The following is a 24599-nucleotide window of genomic DNA, read 5'->3' on the forward strand; positions in this document are numbered from 1 at the left end:
TATTACTCATTAACAACTTTTTAAACAGCAATATTTTTAGGAGAATGGGGTGCCTATGTATGTTTCATTATTAAAAAAATTCATTTAAACTCTATTTGAAGGTGACCCCGAAATACTAGGAGGTATCTGACCTTTTAAAATCTAGTTAGTTAACAATGGAATTTATTTTCAATCGAGGGTGAGTAAATCATTATGTGTCAATCAAGATACATATCCTACAAAGTTCTAACCCTGGTGAAATACCAAATAAAGTGTGGGTTTCTGAAAAATACACATGCTTTACTCTTTTTTAATACATTGAGGTTTCAGCTAATGAACTTTTTTTTTAAGTACCCATTCTCTCTTCTCTTTCATGAGGAAAAGTTGTTTTGAGACTATACCCAGTTCTTATCTTGCTTAACTGTACATTCTTTCAGCTACAAAAGACACAGTGAATACTATTTAATTCACTTGTTTAGTGGAAACAGGATTCCAGACTTTGGAAAGCCCATTCTTACCTTAAAAACCACTTAGCCAGAAAAAAAAAGGAGAAAAGGCTATGTGGCTAATCAAAAACAGGATCAACTGTATCTATCCCTGCAGAAGGCATCCGAAGAAATAAGCATGTTATATCTACAGAAGATTGAAAGTAAAATCAAATAAACAAAACTGCAACAAAGCAATGGATGTTATTCCCCTCCCACTTTTCACAGGTAGATGAGTAAATAATGATTCAACAGAGATTTCATTCACACAGAGGAATATGGTATGCTGGGAACTCTTCTCAGCCTGACAATCTGCTGCAGATGCTAGTTAAAGGGAGCTATTTATCAATGTCAACTGCGTGCATTACAATGCACCAGTTTGAAGCAGCTCTGGCTTCTCCTGCCCTTGTTTCTCCCACAAGCTTCTCTGCTTCTGATCTTACAGCTACAAAGAACCCTTATCTTTAGCTTCCCAGTTACATCTGCATTACAAGCATTGGGGTGTTCTTTTTCCCTAGGAACCCCAAAGAAAAAACAATGAAGCTCGCTGGTGTTATTTTTTTAAAAAATAAAAACAAAAAAGTTCCTCCTTCCCCTTTTATATTTATTTGCAGTTCAGTGTTTATAAAGAATCACGAAAAGAAATCACCTCAGCGAAATGATTACACAAATTTAGATGTTTCTAAATATTAAACAGGCAATGTGGAGAGACACTAAGGTGCAGAGAACCAAACAACTATCCATTATTTAACTGTTAAATCAGCAGGAGGCAAGGCAACTAAGAACATGTGAAATGATCCTTCATTGAGGAGCTGAACATATAAGGATCCTATCTTACATGATGATCTATGTATATCTTTGGTTGTGCCAACTTCTGCCTACTGTTTTTCTTCTTATGCTTCATCTTTGCTGTTGCTCTCTCTCCTCCCTCCGCCCGGCATTACTAAAATTTATCCCATAAGTTCTCCCTTCCCTCTATAAAAGGTAAAGGCTCCCCTCGCACATATGTGCTAGTCGTTCCTGACTCTAGGGGGTGGTGCTCATCTCCATTTCAAAACCAAAGAGCCGGCGCTGTCCGAAGACGTCTCCGTGGTCATGTGGCCAGCATATCTAAACACCAAAGGCACAAGGAATGCTGTTACCTTCCCACCAAAGGTGGTCCCTATTTTTCTACTTGCATTTTTTACATGTTTTCGAACTGCTAGGTTGGCAGAAGCTGGGACAAGTAACGGGAGCTCACCCCGTTACGCGGCACTAGGGATTAGAACCACTGAACTGCCAACCTTTCGATCAACAAGCTCAGCGTTTTACCCAATAAGCCACTGCATCCCTCGCCCCATAGACATATACTATAGTCACTTCCAAACAATGGTAACTTTTTTTTAAAAAAAAATTAAAACTTGTCTTAGTTCAGTTTCTAGTACAGAAATAAGATCACCTCCTAAGCCTGTTGGTTTAATTCATGCTTGTGATTTTTTTTGCTTAATATTGTGTGAATTCAGCTATTGTGATCTAAAAACTGATTTGCAGCTTAATGCAACTCATTCTGGTTTATTTATTAAAACACAGTACATAAACCATGGCTTAACTTGGGTTATGAAAACCCAACCCTTGCCAATGGATTTATATTAGTGGAATTAGATTGCAATAATTTTATAAGAATTTCCATGGTGACACCTGCATTTTCATTTTAGCCATAGTCCCATAGTAATCTTTCCTGATTGTATTGGTTAGTCCCTACCTAATAAATTCATACTATGAATTGATATCTAAAAGTTCTTTGGAAAGGAAAATACAGAATGATGTGTTTTTGAAATGTAGAAAAGCTATTTATTCCTGTCCATTAAATTCTGAACTTTAAATCAAACTGGTTGAAATAATTTATTGTGTCCTATCAAGTATTTCTGCATGCATTGCTGAACTTTCCAATTTATTTGCAGCCATAACTTCTTAAACTATATTACACTCAACTCAATAAGCACCTGTTCTGAATTTTAGGAGCAGTTTGCCAGGCTGCATTCATGATTACTGGGGAGGAGAAGTAAAAATCCCCTGCCCCTCTGTTACTAATACTTCAGGTGACCTTGATTCTCTTGGAGATTATAAAGCCTAGCAACCACTACATTCTCCTGGTGCAGAAACCAGCATTTTCATGTCACACTCTAGCTTCTAATCTGAGGATGTCCTGTGATCACCCAGCCATGCAAGATGATGTGGACTTCTTAAAAAGCCTTGCTTTTGGCAAGGCTCAATAATCTAAATCAGGGGTGCCAAACTCAATTTAATGGAGGGCCGCATCAGGGTTATGTTTGGTGTGGCCAGGGTGGGCATGGCCAGCATGACATTACTCATGTTAGGGGGCGCCTGTGGCAGCCTGAGCACTCTGCCAGTGAAAACGGGCTCCCAAGCTCTGTCTTCAACCGAGATGGCCTCTTGCAACTCTCTGCCAGCAAAAATGGAGCTCTGGAGCCTGTTTTCGCTGGCAGAAGCACCGGGGGCGATCCTTCACTATTTCCAGGGCGGCCCCATGGGCCAGATCTAAGCATTCCGTGGGCTGGCTCCGGCTCCCGGGTCTTGAGTTTGACACCCCGATTTAAATGCCCACAATGCTGGAATCAAAGCATCACGTTCTGTATTCGGCCTATAGATCAATAATTGTGCATATTTTCTAATGCACAGACTCCTGGTTAAAAAGATTTAGATTTAGATAGAATGGGTGTTGGTCCTACCTGATACATCCCTTTTCTACGGAGGAGTGACTCCATGCATGGGTATCACTCTGTCTTCTGGCTCTATGGACTGGGTTCAAACTTGAAAAGATGCCCCTTTGCAGGCGCTTCAAGTTTCAACAAAGTCCGACGAGCATTCAGGATATTGCATCTGTAACGACACCCCATGGACACCTCCCTGACCAGACCCCTGTTGTAGGGTGGAGCTGGAGTCACTCCTTCTCCACAGAAAAGGGGTGTAGGACCAACACCCATTTTCCTGCTGGAGAACTCATGACTCTATGCATGGGACTTACCCAAGCCGACAGTTCTCATGGGTGGGAAGCAGTCTGCATCTGAGGACGAATCTGAGTCCGAATGTGACCCTATTTCATGTTTTGCTAGTGGTGGAGCTACCTGACCTCTAGCTTATGATGTCTTTCCTAACAGCGGATTGTCTCTTGAGCCACTTACCAGTCTCAAAACCATGCTGAATTGCCTCAGTGATCCACTGTTGCCCCATCGCAGGCCTCTGTCGGCCTGGATCCTGCCTATCCTGTGGCAACACCAATGTGATAGGTATAGAACTGGCTCTCCCCCCACTGGAGTTACCTCCCGAGGGACCAGGTGAAAAGGTTCCTGACTGAATACTGGTAGAAGGACCAGATTCCTCTGCTGACTCCATTTTCCTAGCATGGACTGGCTTGAATATGCTTGGTCTTAACAGCCACCCTGATGTTCCTCTGTACCTGAGTTTCCAATGCATTCTGGCGGTGTTATTCTGCCTTCTCTTGCGCCCCAAAGGGGCATGTAAGTGCCAAGACCTTACCCTTAATCTTGCAGCCGCTTCCGAACTGCCACTCCTGTTTTATGATAATGGCATCTTGTGCCACTGCCTGAAGCACTCTGTGAATGAGAGGTCTCAGCTAGCTCCACCTGGCACTAAGTGACGTATCCGACGCCATATCAGATATACAGAAATATAATTAATTTATTATTATTATTATTGTTACCTTGGTTCCCGAATCGAACAGAATTTTCTGGTGAAACACCCTAAACTGTTGTCCACTCTTCTCTGCAGGCCAAAACCGCCTGCTTAGAGCCAGGAAGGTATTGCAAGCCTCGCTGCCCCAAACCTGCCGCACTTAGGCCGCACTTCAGATACAGTCCGATAAAGACCGTATCAAAATATTTACTTCACTTCGGAGGCTAAAGTGGGCTCGGAACCAGGGTTCTTCACGCTGCCCTCCAAAGACTTGTGCTGTGCTGGAGGGCCGAGAACTGAACCCTATGACAGCCTTCTTCTCTGTGCATATGGAGAGTAGTCGACAAATAGCCGCTGCACCTGGCAAGCTCTGAACGGCTTTCAAATGACACCTAAATCTCCTCTTTTCTCCATCTGGAGAAAAGAGGGAAGCGTCCAATGTCATAATATTATTATTGTTGCTGTTGTTGCTGTTGTTGTTGTTGTTGTTATTATTATTATTATTGTTTTATAATCTCTGGCCTCTGGACACTATTCCAGCAGAATTATAAGGGCTCAACACCCTAAACTGCCTTCCCCTGCACTCTACAAGCCGAAACCACCTGCACTGAGCCAAAAAGACTGCCTGAAACCGGCTGCATTTTGGCTAGTCCTGGTCTGTGAATAGACCGTATCAATCTTCCACTTCACGTCGGAGGGTAAAGCGGGCTCAGGCCCAGAGCCCTTCACGCTGCTCTCCGAGGAGTCGCACTGTGCTGGAAGGCCAAGAACCGAGCCCTAAGACAGCTCTCCTCTCCGTGCCTGTAAAAAGATGCCCACAAAATGGCCGCCACACCAGGCAAGCTCCAAAGGGCCCTCAATTTGGTGCCAAATCACCCAGTTAGATACAGGCCTTCTTCGCGCCCAGTGCTTCCACCTTGCTGCCCTCCTACTACTACTCACAATTCCTAAGGAAAGCTGAACTGCTGTTGGCAGAGCTATTTATCATCTCCAGGCCCTATCACCATGCCACTTCGCACTCCCACCGGTTGTGCTTCACGCGGACTGCACTCTGCTAAATGGCAGCCACTTTCTTTGCAATAGTCTTTCCCTCGATCTTAAATGCCACTGCTTAATGGCGGCCGCTTCCCTGGTGCGATCGCCGGCGTGATCTCAGTGTCGGGTGCTTTCCCGCGCCGCTCTCCAGCTGATAGAAAGATTGCTGCCGGTGCTATCTATAATCGCGGCGCTTTCCACCCGCCGCTCTCCAGCTGCTTTTAACCCCACTGAAGCTGGAGATCTAATTGCAGCCTTACATGGAGGGAAGAAGGACCCTCAGCCGAGGGAAGCCCTCCAAAGGCCCAGTGGCCGGTGCGCGCACGCTCACGGCGAACTGCTGTTCAAACTCACTACCACCACTGCTGCTAAGCCAAGGGAAAAACCGAAATTGCCTAGATGGAAGAAAAATTCAATTGCAAACAGCCAATTTCAAATAATTAGGAAATTCAATATCAAGCACAAGCAACCCAGAAATGATCCAAATGATCTCAGGACTGAGTTGAAACTGGGAGCGTCTGCAAAGGGGGAGTCTCTTCAAGTTTGAACCCAGTCCATAGAGCCAGAAGACAGAGTTATACCCATGCATGGAATCACAAGTTCTCCAGCAGGAAAATTAGATGATACTAGATATATATTAAAAGGGTAATGGTACAGTTTCCCCTCACGCATATGTGCTAGTTGTTCCCAACTCTAGGGGGCGGTGCTCATCTCTGTTTCAAAGCTGAAGAGCCAGCACTCTCCGAAGACATCTCCGTGGTCATGGGGCCAGCATGATTAAATGCCAAAGGTGCATGTTACCTTCCCACCAAAGGTGGTCCCCATTTTTCTACTTGCATTTTTTACGTCCTTTCGAACTGCTAGGTTGGTAGAAGCTGGGACAAGTAATGGGAACTCACCTTGTTATGTGGCACTAGGGATTCGAACCACTGAACTGCCAAACTTTCAACCGACAAGCTCAGCATCTTAGCCACTGAGCCACCACATCCCTTATTAAAAGGGGAGGGGAAAACATTTTATCAATACATTGCTAATAAATATTTATTTGTTAGAAAAAAATAACAATTATAGTAATACTTGGATCACTGTATTATATTAAGATCAATCTATGTCATTTTTAGTTCTGCAAATTTTCAACTGCAATAATATGTAAAAAGAAATACTCTTGTTTACACACTGAAGCTGATGCATCACATTTTAATTCTGCCAAATATTGGCAGGAATAAACCAGATTAGCAAAACTCTCCACATGCTTCATTTGTAGGCAGCAAACATTGATGAAATATAAAAAAACATGCCCCCCACCCCCATTCTAGATTGGTGCTGCTGAATTCCCACTTTGATGAATTTTGTTCCACTCTCTAGGAAGCTTGCAATATGTTTCTATGAAATATGCAGCTGCATGGAAACTAAACAAATGGAAGTTTAGTGGCCAAATAACTTGATATATTTATTACAAGAAGTGTCTAAATGATTGAAATAGATGAGAAGTAAAAGACTAGTTAATTGTTGCCAATTTTTCATTTCAACGTAATTATTGTCTTCTACTGTTGTCTTTGATAGTTTGATTTGAATGATGCTTGCCATGGATATTTTAAATGGTTGCACAGAATATTCTTTTTGTTTTGCCTGCACCGCTGTAAACTATTCTAGATCTTAGTGATTCAGTAACAAATAGAATTAATGACTAAAAAACCCAGAGAAAACCAAGAGTCTCATAATTTGGATGCGTCCTAAAGTTGTGCCACTTTTTTACTATGGTTTTGGAAAGATATAATAGTGATGTTTAATTACAGATCAAAAATACAGAATTTTATTGAAGAAGAAATTTGGATTTATCATGCATATAGCATAGCAAAATAAGCCTGTTTTGTTTTGAGACCAACATACTGTTATTTTGAGTTTCAAACAATGAAAAAATGTTTGCCCCCTACATGTGAAATGTGTCTTTATTAATATAATAGAAAGGTAGACCAATATAATTTTATGTAATATTTTTATTGTTTAAAAATGGAATAATTTTATATGTATGAGGTATCATTGTTTGTTTTTTCTGTTGTTTCCGCTTCATAAACAATAAATACAAAGACAATTTCTGAACCATTGTCAAAGATAGCCTCTGAAGAATTTGTATGCAAAAACAGTGCATAAAAACCTTTTAGAAAACCTGAAGCGGAAATTCAGTAAGTGAACAAACAAACTGTTATCAAAATTACTTACAGCATTATTGCAGCCTTGAATATGTTGACATTTTGGTAATCCCAACATCACTGCAGGAAACAATTTGATGAAAATGCTTGTATACTGCAGCTTTAGAACGTGCTAATCCTTCCAGAGGAACAACAGGGAATGGCATCACCAACATTAACCTAATTTAACAGACTTGTTAACTGTTAATAGGATCCATTACAGAAGGAGAAACAAGAGTCACAGCTTTCAATTTTCTCCAGAAATGCCTTTTTTTCTTCACTAGCCATCAATAAACAAAAGGGCAAAAAAACTGTAAAATGTAATATTGCCTCTAGAAGCTTGGCTACTTCCCCACACTTTGCCTTAATCAAATATACTAGCTGGAAATTATGAGCATTATGCATTGACTTCTCCACTGAACTAGAACTGGCTTTGGAATTCTGGGAGTTGAAGTTCGAACATCGTAAAGATGCTGAGGTTGAGAAACACTGACGTAGACATCACTAACTTAAAAAAGATTTCTCTGAATGAAATCTTACTGGACTTTTGAATGAAAAAACCTTGAGTTGTGAATAGAAGAGAAATTGGCAACCAGCATCTTAAAATCAAAATCAAATTCTATTTAAAGATACCCATGTGAGAATATTTATCGCAGAGCAAAAATAAACTGTAAATACAGATTAAGCAGCAGCTTATCAAAAAATAATGATAAATTCCTGCAGGGAAGGAATTTTTGTGGATAAAAACTCGCTGGTTTACTTTGGGGCAGGATTATTTCGTTGGGACAAAATGTAGACTGTTCCCCCATAAGCTCCCTTGAGCTTCTAAGGCTATAAATCTAACCATTAAATAAAAATGAATAGGCAACTTAAAATGAATCTTCCTGAGATTGATCCACTTCCAAATGTAAATAGGGAGATCATCTGATTAAATAGTCCTTCACATCAAGACACTAGCATAATGAAGAAGATTCCAGCTGGCCTCTCTTGCTGACATATTATCTCATTCTCTATAGAGAAGTAAATTCTTAGCCGTTAATAATTTCTGACTTAACCAACATTAACATTCAAAATAAGCATTCTGTGCCTATATTTTTAAATGACATAACCCTAGGTATGATCAACCTCTTTATCCCTCTGACATGTAAGTAGACTAAGGTGTTACACAACACTCACTCAAACTAATGAGCTTGTAGTACGGACACAAGGCTTCCTGAGACACTTAAATTTTGTTCAGCCCATTTTCAAAATCAACTGGCTCGATTTGCAATATATATTTAGCCTTTGTTTTCTCAATGCTTCAAACACATGCAGAAACCAGACCTGAATAAAAATTCATGACATAATGGTTCTGCAAAAAAAGACACAGCAAGCTGTCAATCTGTTCGGTTGTTTGGAACCATCCCAATCATCTAGCATTCCAAAAATAATCCAGGATATTACTGCTGATGCAGCTGACTCGGTGTGAATTCTTTTACACTCCACCCCGCTATAAAAAAAAAAACTATCTTGCTTTTGACAATCCAGTGAATTGGGCAGGTTGCCCAGTTTAGAGTGCTGCTGACCCAGATTTGAGAAAGATTATGCATTCAATGAAGAACGAAAAATCATTATAGAATTAGTCTTCAATGAAATTCTCTTCTCACTCTGAAAGCTAAATGTTAACAATTTTCTAATGAAAAGGAATGTAAACCTTTAGGAAAGGAAGTTACTTGATTCTTGGAGAATTTAGCAGTACTCAGATTTTCAAATATTCTCAAGAATAGCTTTACAACCTTCATTCATGGGCATGTATTTGGGGGGGGGGAATCCAAAGTAGTGTCACAACCAATTCATTAGCATAAAATTCCTAACAAACAGGAAGCAGCAGGTGAAGCTAAGCAAGATCACATCAAATACCTGTACAATTAGCACAGGGGCCCCCCAAGGCTGTGTGCTCTCCCCACTTCTCTTCTCTCTGTATACCAATGACTGCATCTCCAATGATCCATTTGTTAAGCTACTGAAGTTCGCAGATGACACAACAGTGATTGGTCTCATTCGAGACAATGACGAATCCGCATATAGACGAGAGGTCGAACGACTAGCCTTGTGGTGCAACCAAAACAATCTGGAACTGAACACACTCAAAACCGTAGAAATGGTGGTAGACTTTAGGAAAAACCCTTCCATACTTCCACCTCTCACAATACTTGACAACACAGTATCAACAGTAGAAACCTTCAAATTTCTGGGTTCTATCATATCGCAAGATCTCAAATGGACAGCTAACATCAAAACATCATTAAAAAGGACAACAAAGAATGTTCTTTCTGCGCCAACTGAGTAAGCTCAAACTGCCCAAGGAGCTGCTGATCCAATTCTACAGAGGAATTATTGAGTCTGTCATTTGCACCTCTATAACTGTCTGGTTCGGTTCTGCAACCCAACAAGAAAACACAGACTTCAGAGGATAATTAGAACTGCAGAAAAATAATTGCTACCAACCTGCCTTCCATTGAGGACCTGTATACTGCACGAATCAAGAAGAGGGCCGTGAAAATATTTGCAGATCCCTCGCATCCTGGACATAAACTGTTTCAACTCCTACCCTCAAAACGACGCTATAGAGCACTGCACACCAGAACAACTAGACACAAGAACAGTTTTTTCCCGAAGGCCATCACTCTGCTAAACAAATAATTCCCTCAACACTGTCAGACTATTTACTGAATCTGCACTACTATTAATCGTTTCATAGTTCCCATCACCAATCTCTTTCCACTTATGACTGTATGACTATAACTTGTTGCTGGCAATCCTTATGATTTATATTGATATATTGATCATCAATTGTGTTGTAAATGTTGTACCTTGATGAACGTATCTTTTCTTTTATGTACACTGAGAGCATATGCACCAAGACAAATTCCTTGTGTGTCCAATCACACTTGGCCAATAAAATTCTATTCTATTCTAAAATCTGTCAAGGGAAGGAACGAGATTTAAGTAAATATAATATACATGAAGATTTCAACCAAAAGATGATGCACCCACCACACAGATTACTCTAGATTTCTGTTCTACACAAATCTTCTCTATAAGGATTATATCCACACAGTCTGCCTCAGAAAGGACATGATTCACTCACTGTGAAGGACATATAGTATTTTCACAACTGAGACTCTAGCCACTTCTGAAGTTGGATGAGCTGTTTTCCAGCACACAATTAGGCTTTCTCATCATTTTATGCCCAACACTAAAAACCCCTGCAATTGGATGATCTTCTGAGCTTCAACTGGCCCCACTGACTCTGTGCTTCTATGCTTTTTTTCTGTTTCTGAACCCAAGCGACACCAGACTATTTCTTGTATACACCATTTTTTTCTGGGGAGTGGCAAGTCAGAGATTAGAGTACCAACATCTCATATAAGACTGAACAGAAGTCTTCCGGAATGGAAAGAAAACACATTATGCAGACATATGTCAGCAAATACCAGTGTAATACTTTAAACATTATGTTTTCATGGTTCTTTAAGGCAGATGCAAATGTGCCAGTGCATTTCAAGGAAATAAATCCTTAGCATGATAAGAATATTAAGAAGCAAATATTGGCAAAAGGCAAAATCCTTGTATTACATTTCTGCTTTACTTCTACTTCTCCCAATATTGCCACATCCTATAGCATCCTATTTCCAAAAAAATAAAACCAGGATTTTAAGGGGAGTCCACTGTCAAAAATTCAGAGGATATGGGACGATTGGTAAAACTGGCTGTGGCTCATTGGAGTTATAATCAAAAACATATAGGGGGAAAAATCCAGATCAGGGAAAGCTGAGCAAGAATCTAACCAAAGCAAATGTTCTTTATAAAAATCTTAATGATTTTAGTAATCATGGCCAACCAAAAAGGGACAATCTGCAAGGGTTATGATCGCAATTCTTAACATATTTTTTAAAATCATAAAATATTTTTCTGTTAAATAATACTTATTCCAATAGAATACATAATGCTTATTTTACTTGAATAATTGCTATTTTAGGAAGAGCAATATGAAGGTAAAGAAATAATCTTTTGAAAATTCAGCTGGCATACATGCAACTGCAAAATATTCTTGTCCATAGTTTTGTGCTTTGGTATTATGACCTATCCTGAAAATACAAAAGACTAGCTATTGCTGCCTAAAGTATTATAGACTTAATCCTCTGACACGCAGACAAATTATTGCTCCCAGCTATTTAAATTCACACTTCTAATGCAATAATTCTATTTGGACTGACAGAGATTTTTGCACTACAAAATTAAGTCTCTATAAAATCTGGCTATGTTTATTCACAAATTAAAGGTCTAGATGAACATGAAGTTCCATTATTTTGCCATTTGCTAAGCTATTGCCTCATCTCAGCTAGGACCTGTAAGTGGGAAAAGGAACTGCCTTCCATTATATTAGCAATGGGATTTTTTTCAATATTATCAATACTGCGCGCTACTGGCAAAGCAAAAAATGGAGACAAATATTTGCAGCCCTGCTCGCTTTTTAAATAGGACATGAAAAGGAAGCTGGATCTATCTAGGGGTGCTATTGGGGGGCGGAGGGGGGCATTTTTACTTTTGTTTGGTTTTTGCATTCCTGGAGGAAATAAAAGACCAAATAAGCAAAATTATGAAAGAAATAAAAAATGAGTGTGGATGATTTCCATAACATATCATTTCTTACAGGGGACACAATCAGATCTCTCCATGAAGCATTTTATCTTTCAGACTTTGCAGAGAGTACACACAAAATGAGCGATAGTGTTATCTCTAGATGGTGATAGCAATCCTACATATATCAGTTCACAGGAGGATAACTGCAGGGAGAAAGTATCTTCATCTTCTGAGAACTATTTGGTTGGTCATTGTGAGAAACAAAATCTGGACCAGGAACAGCCTTAGCAACTTTCTGTAGGGCTCTTTTTATGTTTTCATAACAATGAAGTCACTTCTTTTGTTCCTCCAGAAAACATGTTAATTGAAGATTAACTTTAGCTTAGCTTGTTAGATATATTTTTAACTGAAAATACTTCCTATCATTTGCATTTATCAGTAAAAGAAAAAGAAGGCATATTCCTTTTCCCAGAAACTTGCCAGGGGATAGAGTTGAAATAGTTAAATTAAGATATGGACTTTCCTCATTAGAGGTTAGCTATGTGCTCTGTAACCATAGTTCCTAAATTCTCTTCCTGTTGACGTATTGTGAGTAAATGTTTTGTGTTAAAGTTAATGTTCCACACTTCAGTGATAACTATGAGCTAGTCAAATGTACTCTTGTTCCAGGTTAAGTATTCAATTTTCTGTACAAAATATGCTTGGCTGCATAATTTCATGTCTAAGGATCAGTCAGATCACAAAACAATTTAAAAAAAGCATTTGGTTCACATCATAGACCCAAACATCAAAGTCCACAGAAAGATACATGCGCACTACATATTTAAGAAATACTAAATGCTATGCTTTTATTACATCTCATGGATTTTTCTATGTTTTTTGTTGCCATACCTTCAAATATACAAGTGAAATGCATTTTAAATAAGGAATAAATGCAGCATCTAAAACATACATTGCTGTCTAGGTTTATAAAGGACTTTTGCTGACAAGTTATTAGAGCTAATGAAATTTCTACACTGCTCTCAGCAGGAGTCAACAAAAAGGCTAAATCAGCTGGATTCACAAATGATGAATGGACAAGAATACAGACTTGATCATTCTTCCAATAATGCTCTACAATTCTCATAACTGTGCAGTGGCAACAATGTAGTCAAAAGTCTCTAGTTATTCTAAATATAGTAGGTCATAAATTTAAGTCATTGAAAATATTGTTATGTAGTCTTTCCCTCTTCAGTGCTCCCCAGATGTGCTGGCTTATAACTTCCAGATTTTTAAATGAGTATAGCCAAAACTATTATATGAACACAACTTCTCAGAACTTTGGTTAATTAAACACTACCCACTGTTTTCTTTGGCTCATAAAAGGAGAACACGTAAAACTTGGACAACCGCAACAAAATAGATCAGGAGAAAACAGGAGTGAAACACATCCATATTACGCCTTTCGAGTAAAAACTGAAATCTTATAAAATCTTATAAAGTCCCAGTTCTTTTGTCTTAATATGGAAGGGGAAGGAAGAGTCTGACTATTTTGATCAATCAATGGGAAAGCCAAATTCGCTTAACAACTGTGTTACTAACTTAACAACTGCAGTGATTCACTGAAAAAAGGTGGCAAGAAAAGTCGTAAAACAGCAAAACTCACTCTCATTTAGCAACATAAATTCTGGGCTGAATTGTGGTTATAAGTCAAGGACTATCTGTAGTTGCCCATTTGAGGCAGGGTTCCTGACTTTTCATTCCCAAACAAGGCAAACATAAGAAAGCAATTTTAATCCTGGTTTTAACTGTGGGTTGTCAGGAAAGATGCAGAACAAAAGTGTTTGCTAACATTCGTGCCCCCAGTAATTATTTATTATAGGAATTTTGGCACCGTTACTATTTCATGCAAATAGGATACTTGTGACTGTCACACATTTTTAACAATAGTTTTTTTTAAAAAAAAACACCTTTAAATTTTATAGTTATGAAATTTAATCTCTCTCACTGCATCATGTTATTCTTTTTTCTTCTGCATACATTCTGTATCTATGTTTATGCATTAAGTGAACCTTTCTTAAATGGGGATCCTCCAGATGGTTATATTAAATGGAATTTCTGGAAATTCCCATCTCAATGCATCTGAAGGATGCTAACTCAGAAGTAGCAGCACTGTTTTTGGTGCTCAGTGCCTTCAGGCAGACTCTAATTGCTGACCCAGCAAACCTTATGATAAATGACTTGGTTTAATGCTGCAGTCACAGGTTGCAACTAAAAGGGACATTTCTTTAGATTCAACCTTTTTTGTGTTTTCATTTGCATATTTGGAATACCAGTTTTTGGATGTTGATAAAAGAAACAATCACATTTGCTGTGCAAACATAAAGCATCCCATTCAGAAATTCAGGGTCATCTCTATTTTATTTCAAAGAGTGCCATAAATAAACAGTGATAAGTGAAACCAAACAAACAAGTATTAGGGAACCTTCAAAAGCAGTATTTTAACTTTATACTTGTTGATTTAAACCACCAAAAACAATCGCTTCAAGTATGTGTGTAAATATTACCAATTGATAACATTTGGGCCTGACACTGCAAGCCAACTAGCATTCTGTCTCATTCATTCAATCCACTGGCTCAACCATATTTACAAAGTTACTATGGAAGAGAGCAATGCTTAAAAGAGTCCCCAATGAAGCTCTTGGACTTGCTAAATCTTTAATGCAATGCCAGTGGTATTCCAATCCTGATGCTTTGAAAGGCAAACTGCTGTGGGAGGTACATTTCAACAAACTGCTCAAAATCCAATCCAAATAAAGAACCAATTGTTCAGAGAATGACATTACATATGCAGCGCTCTTCTCATAATCCACAGAAAACTTCTCCCACAGTGTTTAATTTCTAAAATGAGAGATGCTGTGGTTCATATCCCTGCCTTAAAACCATGAGTCCAACTTTGGAACCTCTTTCTGTAACTAGAGACAAAGGAGGCTTGCAATGGCTCTTTATTGATTTAAGAGAGCTACGTTCAATATATATCCAATGTCACTATCTTTTTTTTTTTTCATTTTATGTTTGGGTTTTTGAAGCCAGAATCTTCCGAATAAAGTTCTCATGTTTATGCCAAAAAATAAAATAAATCATTGCCTTGACTATAAACTTCCAACCACAAGCAGGTACCCTTTCAAAGCTCCTAGATGTTAAAGCTCTAAAACACCCAGAGAGGGGGAGAAAACCGAATTTCAAGGAGACATTATAATCTATCCTGTTCTCTACTGTTTTAACAATTATGTGTTGCTCCCAATCTACACAATACAATTATTCAGAGTCTGCATTTAAAAGGTTAAAAAGGTAAAGGCTCCCCTCGCACATATCTGCTAGTCATTCCTGACTCTAGGGGGCGGTGCTCACCTCCATTTCAAAGTCGAAGACCACATCTCTGTGGTCATGTGGCTGGCATGACTAAATGCCAAAGGTGTACAGAACGCTGTTACCTTCCCACCAAAGACGGTCTCTATTTTTCTAATGGCATTTTTTACGTACTTTCGAACTGCTAGGTTGGCAGAAGCTGGGACAAGTAACAGGAGCTCACCCCATTACGGGGCACTAGGAATTTGAACCGCTGAACTGCCGACCTTTCGATCGACAAGTTCAGCGTCTTAGACACAGAGCCACTGCATCCTCTATTTAAAGGGTTAAGATGCTCTTATTCATCTAAGTGTTTGGCCCATTTTTTTTGCCACAGGAATTTAAATTGTTTTTATTTCCTTATTATTTCATTCTAGATTATAAACTGCCTTGATGTCCTACTGGCAGAAAGGCAGGGTATAAACCAAAATAATAAATAGTGCCATAGAGAAGCATTAAAGATATGATACAACAACCTGCAATCCAAAGGGGAAAATCAACTCTAAGACCTCAGTGTCTTGCACAAGCTTCAAAATTAGCTGTTAATTCAAACTGCAATATATTGCCCTTTGCATAAAGGAACAGAAATTAATTAAACTGGGGGAAAGCAAAGCACTCTGCACGCAATCTTCTCAAGCTTGTTTCATAGCAATACCGTTTTCTTAGCTGTGTGGGGTCTTTGGTGTTCTTTGAGCTTGGTTGTTTTCTTACAATCAAGCTCAGAGAGCACCAAGGACCCCACAGTTCAACCCTGAACTACAAATATTCTCTTCTATTGGTCTTAGCTGGGTATCACGTATCTTCATCTGAACTGGCTCCTTGTTCCCCTAGAAGTGCACTCAACAGTAGGCATGCCAAGACTTTGTTTTGCACAATCATTATCATCTGTACAGTAGCATAACTGATCACACGTTTCTGAATGATATATATGAAATTTGTCATGTGTATGTATCCTAGGAAACAATATATTCCCTGGGTTTCTGTGTCCTCATTAAATTATTATCATCTTTATAGTCCCAGATAATAAAGGAATGACAATTAGAAATCTCTCACCTAAATAATAATAAATATTTTCTTGTGTTGTGTAGCACTTGCCCTTAAATGAGGATTTGATGATTGTTTGTATGAAACAATAGTTTCAAAATAGTATTCTATTATATTCAGTGTAGTTTAGCTAATTGCTAAAAATCAAGATTGTGCGAAGTCATTCAAAAGCAAGAAATTGCTGACTTTGTAATATGATCAAACTGGAGGGAAGGAATTAGAACTGCAATATATATAATCATATATAGTATATAACCGTGGTGGCGAACCTATCACACACGTGCCGGAATTGGCATGCAGAGCTATCTCTCCAGGCACACCAGCCCGTTGTTCTTCTGGCTTCCAGCATGCACATGTGTGCCGGCCAACTGGTCTTCATGCAGGGTGAGCGCAGGAAACCGGAAAAGCAGCTCCTTGGCATGCATGTGTGTGCTGGGAAGCTGAGCTTCCCATTTCCAGCATATGCATGCACGCTGGCCAGCTGGTCTACGAGCACACATGGGCTCTGGAAACCAGAAGACCAGGTGACTGGCATGCATGTGTGTCCCGGAAACCAGAAGCTGAGCTTCCCGGCGCACACATGCGCATCGGGAAACTGCTCTTCCAGTTTCTGGCACTCCCAAGTGCACGTGCTCCCGTTTTGGCACGGTGCCGAAAAGGTTCACCAACACTAGTATATAGTAATGGTATACTATAAAGGAAAGGAAAAGGGGCCCCTGCAAATGTTACTATGCTAGATGTTGCTGACTATAGGGGATGTCACTCATCTCTGTTTCAAGGACTATCCAAGGCTGTCCAAAGACATTTCCGCAATCATGGGGCCAGCATGATGTTGTGGAGTGCTGTTTCCTTCCCACCAAAGTGGTACCTATTTATCTACTCGCATTAGCATGCTTTCAAACCACTAGGTGGGCAGGAGCTAGGAAAAGACGAGTATTAACCCCGCTGTGTGACACTTAAGTTATAATCCTCATAATGCTATAAGGATTATTATATGTTGAAAGATATGACCTGAGAGCTGTTACTCCTGTGTTCTACATTCCATGAGATGAACATGCATTAATTCTCCAGATAGGAACAAAGTAGGACCTTGTTATCCATCTAAGCATGTTATATTTGCCACATACACCAATGCTCTAAATTTCCATCAGTGTTAGGTATTTCAGTTACAATATGGTATACACAAGCTATGACTTTCTGACAACGTTTGTTTTCACTACCCATAACCCAGAGATCATCTTTACTGCAGATATTTATGCTCGTACTTCAGTCGTCTCCAACTTACTGTGTTCCAGATGCTGGCTCAAAAATCCAAGAATTGCAGTGTCAAAATATTTGGAAGAACTAGCTTTGGAAAACTAGGTCTGACAAATTCCCCATCTTACACAATCAACACCGCATTGAGAGCAACTTGGGTTAACTCCAACTCTAACTTTAATCCAAAAATCCATCCTCTTTAACTTAACCTCTGGTAATTTTGTTTTTAATTTCAAACTTCTTAACCTACATTTCATAATTAAAAACAAATCCCAAAATGCTTTCGAAGTCAGGCTGTCTAATTGCATTAGAAATTATGATAAAATATGATGTCAGTGTCAACAAAGAAATACAGTAGCTATAGAAAAGACATTGTGGCAGAAACATCATTAAACTAAATTATAGGACACTAAAATACAGAATAAAACTAAGATTGTTTTTAAAGTGTGAAATTATACTGGCAAAATGCTGAACTGAGCAAATGATGTTCTCAGTGGCCATCATGATCATTATTAACTGTAAAATGAATTAAAAAGAAGCCTGCATAACAGATATATACCATACAGAAAATTTAAGTCTGTAATCCCGTTATTTTTCTAGATTGAAAAATTCATAGGAATGGTGATGGCAGCCATGAAATAAAGAGATTCTGCTACCCGTAAGCAAGACTTTGATAGACATATACAAAGTATTAAAATGTACAATCATTATATCAAGAAAAGTACACATTGTCAAGCCCATTTGCAAAATACAGTTCAGAAAGCTGGACATTTTTTTAAAAGCTGAAGATAAAATGTATGTCTTTGAATTATGGAAAAAATTGCTGAGAACACCAAGGACTGTGGATGAGTATCATGGAACATAGACGATATAAAACCAGTTAGAATATTTACAGATCCCTCAGATATAAACTGTTTCAACTCCTACCCTCAAAACGACGCTATAGAGCACTGCACACCAGAACAACTAGACACAAGAACAGTTTTTTCCCGAAGGCCATCACTCTGCTAAACAAATAATTCCCTTAACACTGTCAAACTATTTACTAAATCTGCACTACTATTAATCTTCTCATCGTTCCCATCACCAATCTCTTTCCACTTATGACTGTATGACTGTAACTTTGTTGCTGGTAATCCTTATGATTTATATTAATATATTGACCATCATTTGTGTTGTAAATGTTGTACCTTGATGAAGGTATCGTTTCTTTTATGTACACTGAAAGCATATGCACCAAGACAAATTCCTTGTGTGTCCAATCACACTTGGCCAATAAAAAATTCTATTCTATTCTATAAAACCAGTTTGTCCATGGAATGCTTTAAAAACAAAGCTAAGGCTTCTAATGGGAAGCAAGGAAGAAGATCCCAATATCTGGTAAAATTAAAGGCTATAGAAAAGAGGTCAATAGAAGACAGTGGCTATGTATTATCACTGACAAAACAAGCATGGCCTTGCAAGAATAGAATGTAGCAGTTACTGAAGCACAATCCTTTAAAAATGTCCTCCAATTCACAAAAGCAATTGAACAATAATGTCCTCCACTGAACTCAAATGAACACACTTCTGAGTGGGCATGAACAGGATCACATTGCAAAGCATTTTTGTCATGACAAGTTATCCTTGACATATGACCACAATTGAGCCCAAAATTTCCATTGCTAAGCAAGGCAGTTAAGTGAGCTGTGCCCCATTTTACAACCTTTTTTTTCACGGTTGTTAAGCAAATCACGCAAATGTTAAGCAAATCTGGCTTTCTCCATTGATTTTGCTTATCAAAAGCTGATTGGAAAGGTTACAAATGGTGATCACATGACCCCGGGACAGTGCAATGTCATAACTATATGCCAGTTGCCAAGTGCCCAAATTTTGATCACCTGATCATGAGGATGCTGCAATGGTTCTAAGTGTGAAAACTGGTTGTAAGTCACTTTTTTCAGTTTCGTCATAACTTTGAACAGTCACTAAATGAATGTTTGCAAGTACAAAACTATCTATAGAACTAAACCATATACTGAAAAAAGTATATGCTTTTTAAGCAGATTTACACATTTCAAAATCTCAAATGCTGCTTCAAATAAATATGTATTTTGTATTTTAAAATTTACAAACGTTCAATGTTTTTTGTTCTGCAAGTGCTGTTATGCCATGTTATTGTAAAATGCTGTGTCTATGAATCCAATAAATAGTAAACTATGGATCTTTGTCATTAAGTTGTAAAGCCTATGTTTCAGTTGCATCAGTCCAGACTGCAGGAATGATCTCTTATTAATATCCATTCAAGAAAATGCTGTACATGAAGATAGTTTGTTGAGGAAAAGATCAGTCTAGAATTTTTCTTCCTGACATCTAGATTTGTTATTGTAAAATGCATTCAGTAGATAATTTCCACCCAAAACGACAACGACTCAATGAAACTTAGTCCTTTATCATTTGATTTATATAGATCAGGGGTGTGAAACTCATGGTCATCACGTAGCATGACGTTTTACCCCTTCACGCATTTTTCCCTTCGCACATTATCAGCATATAATGCATCCGGCCCACAGGCTGCAAGTTTGATACAGATTTTAAAAAATCTAACTGTAGCTGCTACCATTAGCATTCATACTGTCAGGATTATGGAAATAACTAAACACAACTGTTGAAATAGGCAAAATTTAAGAAGGGAAGGTTTGAGTCTGAAGCTCTTGCAAATATGGATGGAGCTGCAGGACTTGCCAATGGAAGGTTCCATTGTTAAGTATTGAGACCAAAAATCAGCATAACTTGTAAAGTGTGGTTTCCATTCAGAGAGAAAACAGTGAGAAATGGTAACTTGTCCAGGGATATTCATATTGACAGCTTTTCCGGCAAATTCTTTCCCTCTTGGCCCATACAATAATCACCTATGCATGCAATAGATAAGAGTTATTCATAGCCACCAAAGCCTACTATCGTTCTCGGTCCTATGGATCCTACTATCGTTCTGAGACCTATGGATTTCTGGTCGCTGTAGAATTACAATTCCCTTTGTTGGAGTCCCTGTAGCTCACAATCCTTCTTCTTGCCCTTGATCTTTGGGATCCACACTTAAACCTAAAAGTATATTTATAAAGAAAAAGCAAACTTACGCCCAACATTTCAAGCTTTGGACCGACCACCTGTGCTCCAAAGACTACATTCTTAAGTGACTGCGGGTCCACTATCCTACTAATGGTCCTTCGAAACTGGCGTGGGTCATCAACTCAGGTTCTCTCAGATCTTCCAAGATCACGGAAATGCCCAGACTTGCACTCCCACCCAGTTGGGCCGCGCGTCAGTTTGGCCAAGACTGGTCTTGCAAAACCGAGGAGGTCCACTCCATTCCCACTTCCCCCACACCCTGCCGTGCACACGAGCGACCAGGGCTCCTCTCGCGGTGGCCCTTCCTTCCCAGTTCAGGCAGCCCAAGACGGGACGAGCCAAGTGAGGGCGGCGGCCCCGGCTCCCTCCCAGTCCCCGTTCCACTCACCTTGGGACTGTAGGGCCCCGGGATCAGCAGCTTGAGCGCCTGTCTCTTCAGCTCCACCAAGCGGGCGTTGCAGTTCTCACACCACACGCCGCGATCGGAGCCCGGGGAGGAGCCTCCTCCGCTGCCGGAACCGGGCGAGCCGGTGCCGAAGCCGGGTGAGCCTCCTAAAGAGCCCGGAGAGCTGGTGCCGATCCCCGGGGAAGCGGGACCCGGGGACCCGGTGAAGGAGCCAGGCGAGGAGGTTCCCGATCCGGGCGAAGGCGTGCCGGAGGAGCCCACCACAGAGCCGGCTCCTTCTGGGGCGGGGCGGCTGCTGGACCGGGACTCCTCGTAAGCTTTCCTGTACCAGCTTTCCGGCGAGAAGGGCGCCGCGGGTTTGGTGGGGGAGCAGGAGTCGTTCACCTGAGCGGGAAAGGAAAGGAGGAGCAGGTCAAGAGGGGAAAGCGGACAGCCAAGTGCATCTCTCGATGAAATCAGACCCGGGATTGAGATTAGCAATCACAATAGCCCCAAACAGGAGAAAACGCCCCATCTCTCCCCTTCTCTGATTGCCACTCAAGGAGACCTGGGGACCATTTCTCCCCCCCCACACCCCACGAGAAAATGGGAAGGGAGGTGTCCTCTACATACACGTCCCTAAGGAGCCCAGATGAGTGATAATAACTCTCTTCTCTTTTTTCCCCCCCACCCTTTACTTCCTTCGCCCGAGTCAGGACTGACTGTAGCTACCCTTAGAGGAAAGGCATCCGAGGTTATTGTGCGGGGAAAAAACCCACCCCGCTACCCAAAAGAGGCTCTTGAGCAATGAAATGGAACCTGGAAGAGGCTGCAAAAGTTCGCTACAGGCACCGGGAGTCTTGCAGCTACAAGAAAAGGCAACCTGCCCAGATTTATTTCACGCAATTTTCTGATGACGGAGCAGACCTGCCTGATTGATATATACCAACTGCACCTTGATTGGAAACATTCCGCTTAACAGGCAGCTTAGATCCGCTTGCGGAGCTACCCTTTTGTGTAAAAAAAAACACACAAAAAACCACCCCACAGACAGATCTCTCAAGCATCCTTGTGCGCCCTGACCTGAGGACTAACTTACCCCATATTTCCTGTTTCGGGTGGTGACTGCAATTCTTTCTTTATTCCCAGCCACCGAATTCATGATGATCTTTGTGCACGCGGGAGAATGCCTTGAAAATTTATATCCAATGGGAAATCTCCCAAGTCCAATAAAAGGTTCACACCGGCTGAAATCAATTGTGCAGAGGTGCTTTCTTTCTTTCTTTCTTTTTTCCTTTTCCCCTGTTCCCCTTTTTCTCCCCCAAAATCCTTGAGCCCAAAAAGCCGGACCAAACCTCAGACCACCAGAACGTGGGTCCGCGAGAATGTCTTTGCTTCAGATCCGGTTTTCGTCTTCATTGTCTTCTATCTCGTTTAGCTTTCTTTGCGCAGAAATCCAAAGGGTCAGCATTTTCCCTTCCCGATCGCCAACCGCCAGTTGGCCCCCTATAACCATTGCCATCCAAGGTAGGTTTTTAGGAAAGGCGAGAGGAGCGAGAGAGCTGGGTGTTCCTCCAAGCGGAGACTGCTCCGCGATTTTGCAGTGCGGTAACTTGTTTCCTTCGCCAGCCTTTGCAACGGAGTTAGAAGAAATCGTCCAAAAAAAAAAAAATTGTAATAATCTCGGGATCCAGACTCTGGGAGGAGCCTCCGAGTTCCTTGCAGCCAATATCTTTCTGCCCGTTTTTGCCTGACAGTTTTTGTAAAGGAAAAGGGGAAGCACTGGCTAAGCTACGCGGCACGCCTGAAGCCGTGCAGGAGCTGCAAAGCAATGCCTTCAACGGCTCGCTTTGAAGGCTGAGGCAAGCGGGGCCGGCGCGTAATTGCAGGCGGCTTTGCTACTGTTGCTTGACCTAGACTGAGAGTGAATTGATTTGTGGCATCGCTTCAGTGGCATTGGGGATTTAAAACATTAAAAAAAAAATAGCACGCCTCCCTCTTTAAGACGAGGAGATGTCCTTGTCTCCATCAAAACAGTTGTGCGTAGTTAATATTCTCTTGAATAAGATTGTAGGTCTGTCTTGAGTTCTGCAAGCGTGGAAGAAGTAGGCAGCAGCGACTGACACACCTGTGACAGTCTCCTGTCAAGGCTGCCTTTTATATGGCCAGTGGATGCTGTGTTATTTTGGAAGTAGACAAAGATGCTTACCGAGAAAACTTGCAAAATCTTAAATAGGGGGGTTTGTCCCTTTTGTTTTACTCATCTGATCTAAGAAGAATTTCCACAGGCTTCCCCCCCCCCCAACTATAAAAGACAATTGCATTGCTGCATAGTTGGGTGAATGTGCTGCTTCAGTTAAGGCAGATTCCTTATTTGGTTAAAAAGTATTTTTGAAATTGTTCCTACATAGCTTTCTCTCTCCCCACCCTTTCATAACCCCGATCTCTTAACTGGAGAAAAGGGGAAAACCATTTTGTTAACCAATGGCCATTTTGATGGCAAATGGATCCAGATGGAGGCAACCCATCTAACCAAGATATCTTCAAATATTTTGCAATGCATTTTCTTTGTTCTGGATCCAGGTTATAATCAAGTATAATTTTGGCTGTGTGAACATTAGAGAGCCATGGATAAGAAAATATGCCTAGAGACAGAGGGAGGGACGCCCTGCAAGACACAGCATTTCTGCCTATGCAAATTTTCCCCTTATGTAGACCTTGGGTGAAATTCACATTCCATTATGTGCAATCATGAAAAAGAGAAAGAGATTGTGTGAAAATTCGGAAGCCACACAAAGCTTGATATTTTCAATTTATTTTCTCCACCAAATCTGCATGGAATTCTAATAGCCTTGGGTAAATGGGAATGATAAATTGGCTTCCAGCCTAACCTTGCCTGTTAAGGTTGTGAAATATGTGGTGCATTTATTTTTTTCCATACGTCATCAAAGCCTTTAGGCCCACCTATGCATTCCAGTGGCCACATGGAAAATAATCTGAAATTGCTCCATCTGGCACCTGTTATAATATTAATGGTTAGCATTTATATCACTTTAATTTTCAAAGGACTTCATGCCTATTGTTTCAGTTGTTCATTGTTTTATGGGCAACCTGGTACATTCCTTATGTTTTTGATGTAGCTCCCAATCTCTTGCTAATGATCATTAGGTTAGTGTCAAACTCGCAGTGTCACATTGCCATCACATGAGATCGCAACCTTTTTTCCCTTCACGGAGCTGGGATGGGCGTGGCCTGTGCGTGACGCATCTGGCCTGTGGTCAAACCCAGTTTGACACCCCTGGGTTAGATGAATGAAAGCTGACATCCAAAATATCTAAAAGACCCTCACGTTTCCTATAAGTAGATTAAGAGAGGGTTTGCAAGCTGGCGAGATCATAGCAGATACAATTT

The 24599-nt window shown here is 40.3% G+C and overlaps 1 protein-coding gene and 1 long non-coding RNA gene across 4 annotated transcripts in view; one reads left to right on the plus strand and one right to left on the minus strand.

The window, feature by feature from the left end:
* The window catches only part of KIF26B (kinesin family member 26B), a 361542-nt gene extending 338612 nt beyond the window's left edge, over window positions 1–22930 (minus strand). For 2 of the 3 annotated variants that reach the window (XM_058165246.1, XM_058165242.1), the window contains exons 1-2: window positions 22288–22930; window positions 21192–21593 (exon numbers count right to left, since the gene is read on the minus strand). In XM_058165246.1, the coding sequence (XP_058021229.1) occupies window positions 21192–21593; window positions 22288–22350 (465 nt within the window). In that variant the 5' untranslated portion in view covers window positions 22351–22930. Of the gene's footprint in view, window positions 1–20811; window positions 21168–21191; window positions 21594–22287 lie in introns of those variants that run through there. The other variant, XM_058165253.1, reaches the window with a different exon arrangement.
* Window positions 21385–22231, plus strand: LOC131189252 (uncharacterized). Its single transcript, XR_009152957.1, has 2 exons — window positions 21385–21521; window positions 21905–22231. It is a non-coding gene; the product is annotated as an uncharacterized LOC131189252 (long non-coding RNA).
* Window positions 22931–24599: the final 1669 nt, after the last annotated feature.

Source organism: Ahaetulla prasina, chromosome 1, assembly GCF_028640845.1.
Source record: "Ahaetulla prasina isolate Xishuangbanna chromosome 1, ASM2864084v1, whole genome shotgun sequence".
NCBI classification, from domain to species: Eukaryota; Metazoa; Chordata; class Lepidosauria; order Squamata; family Colubridae; genus Ahaetulla; species Ahaetulla prasina.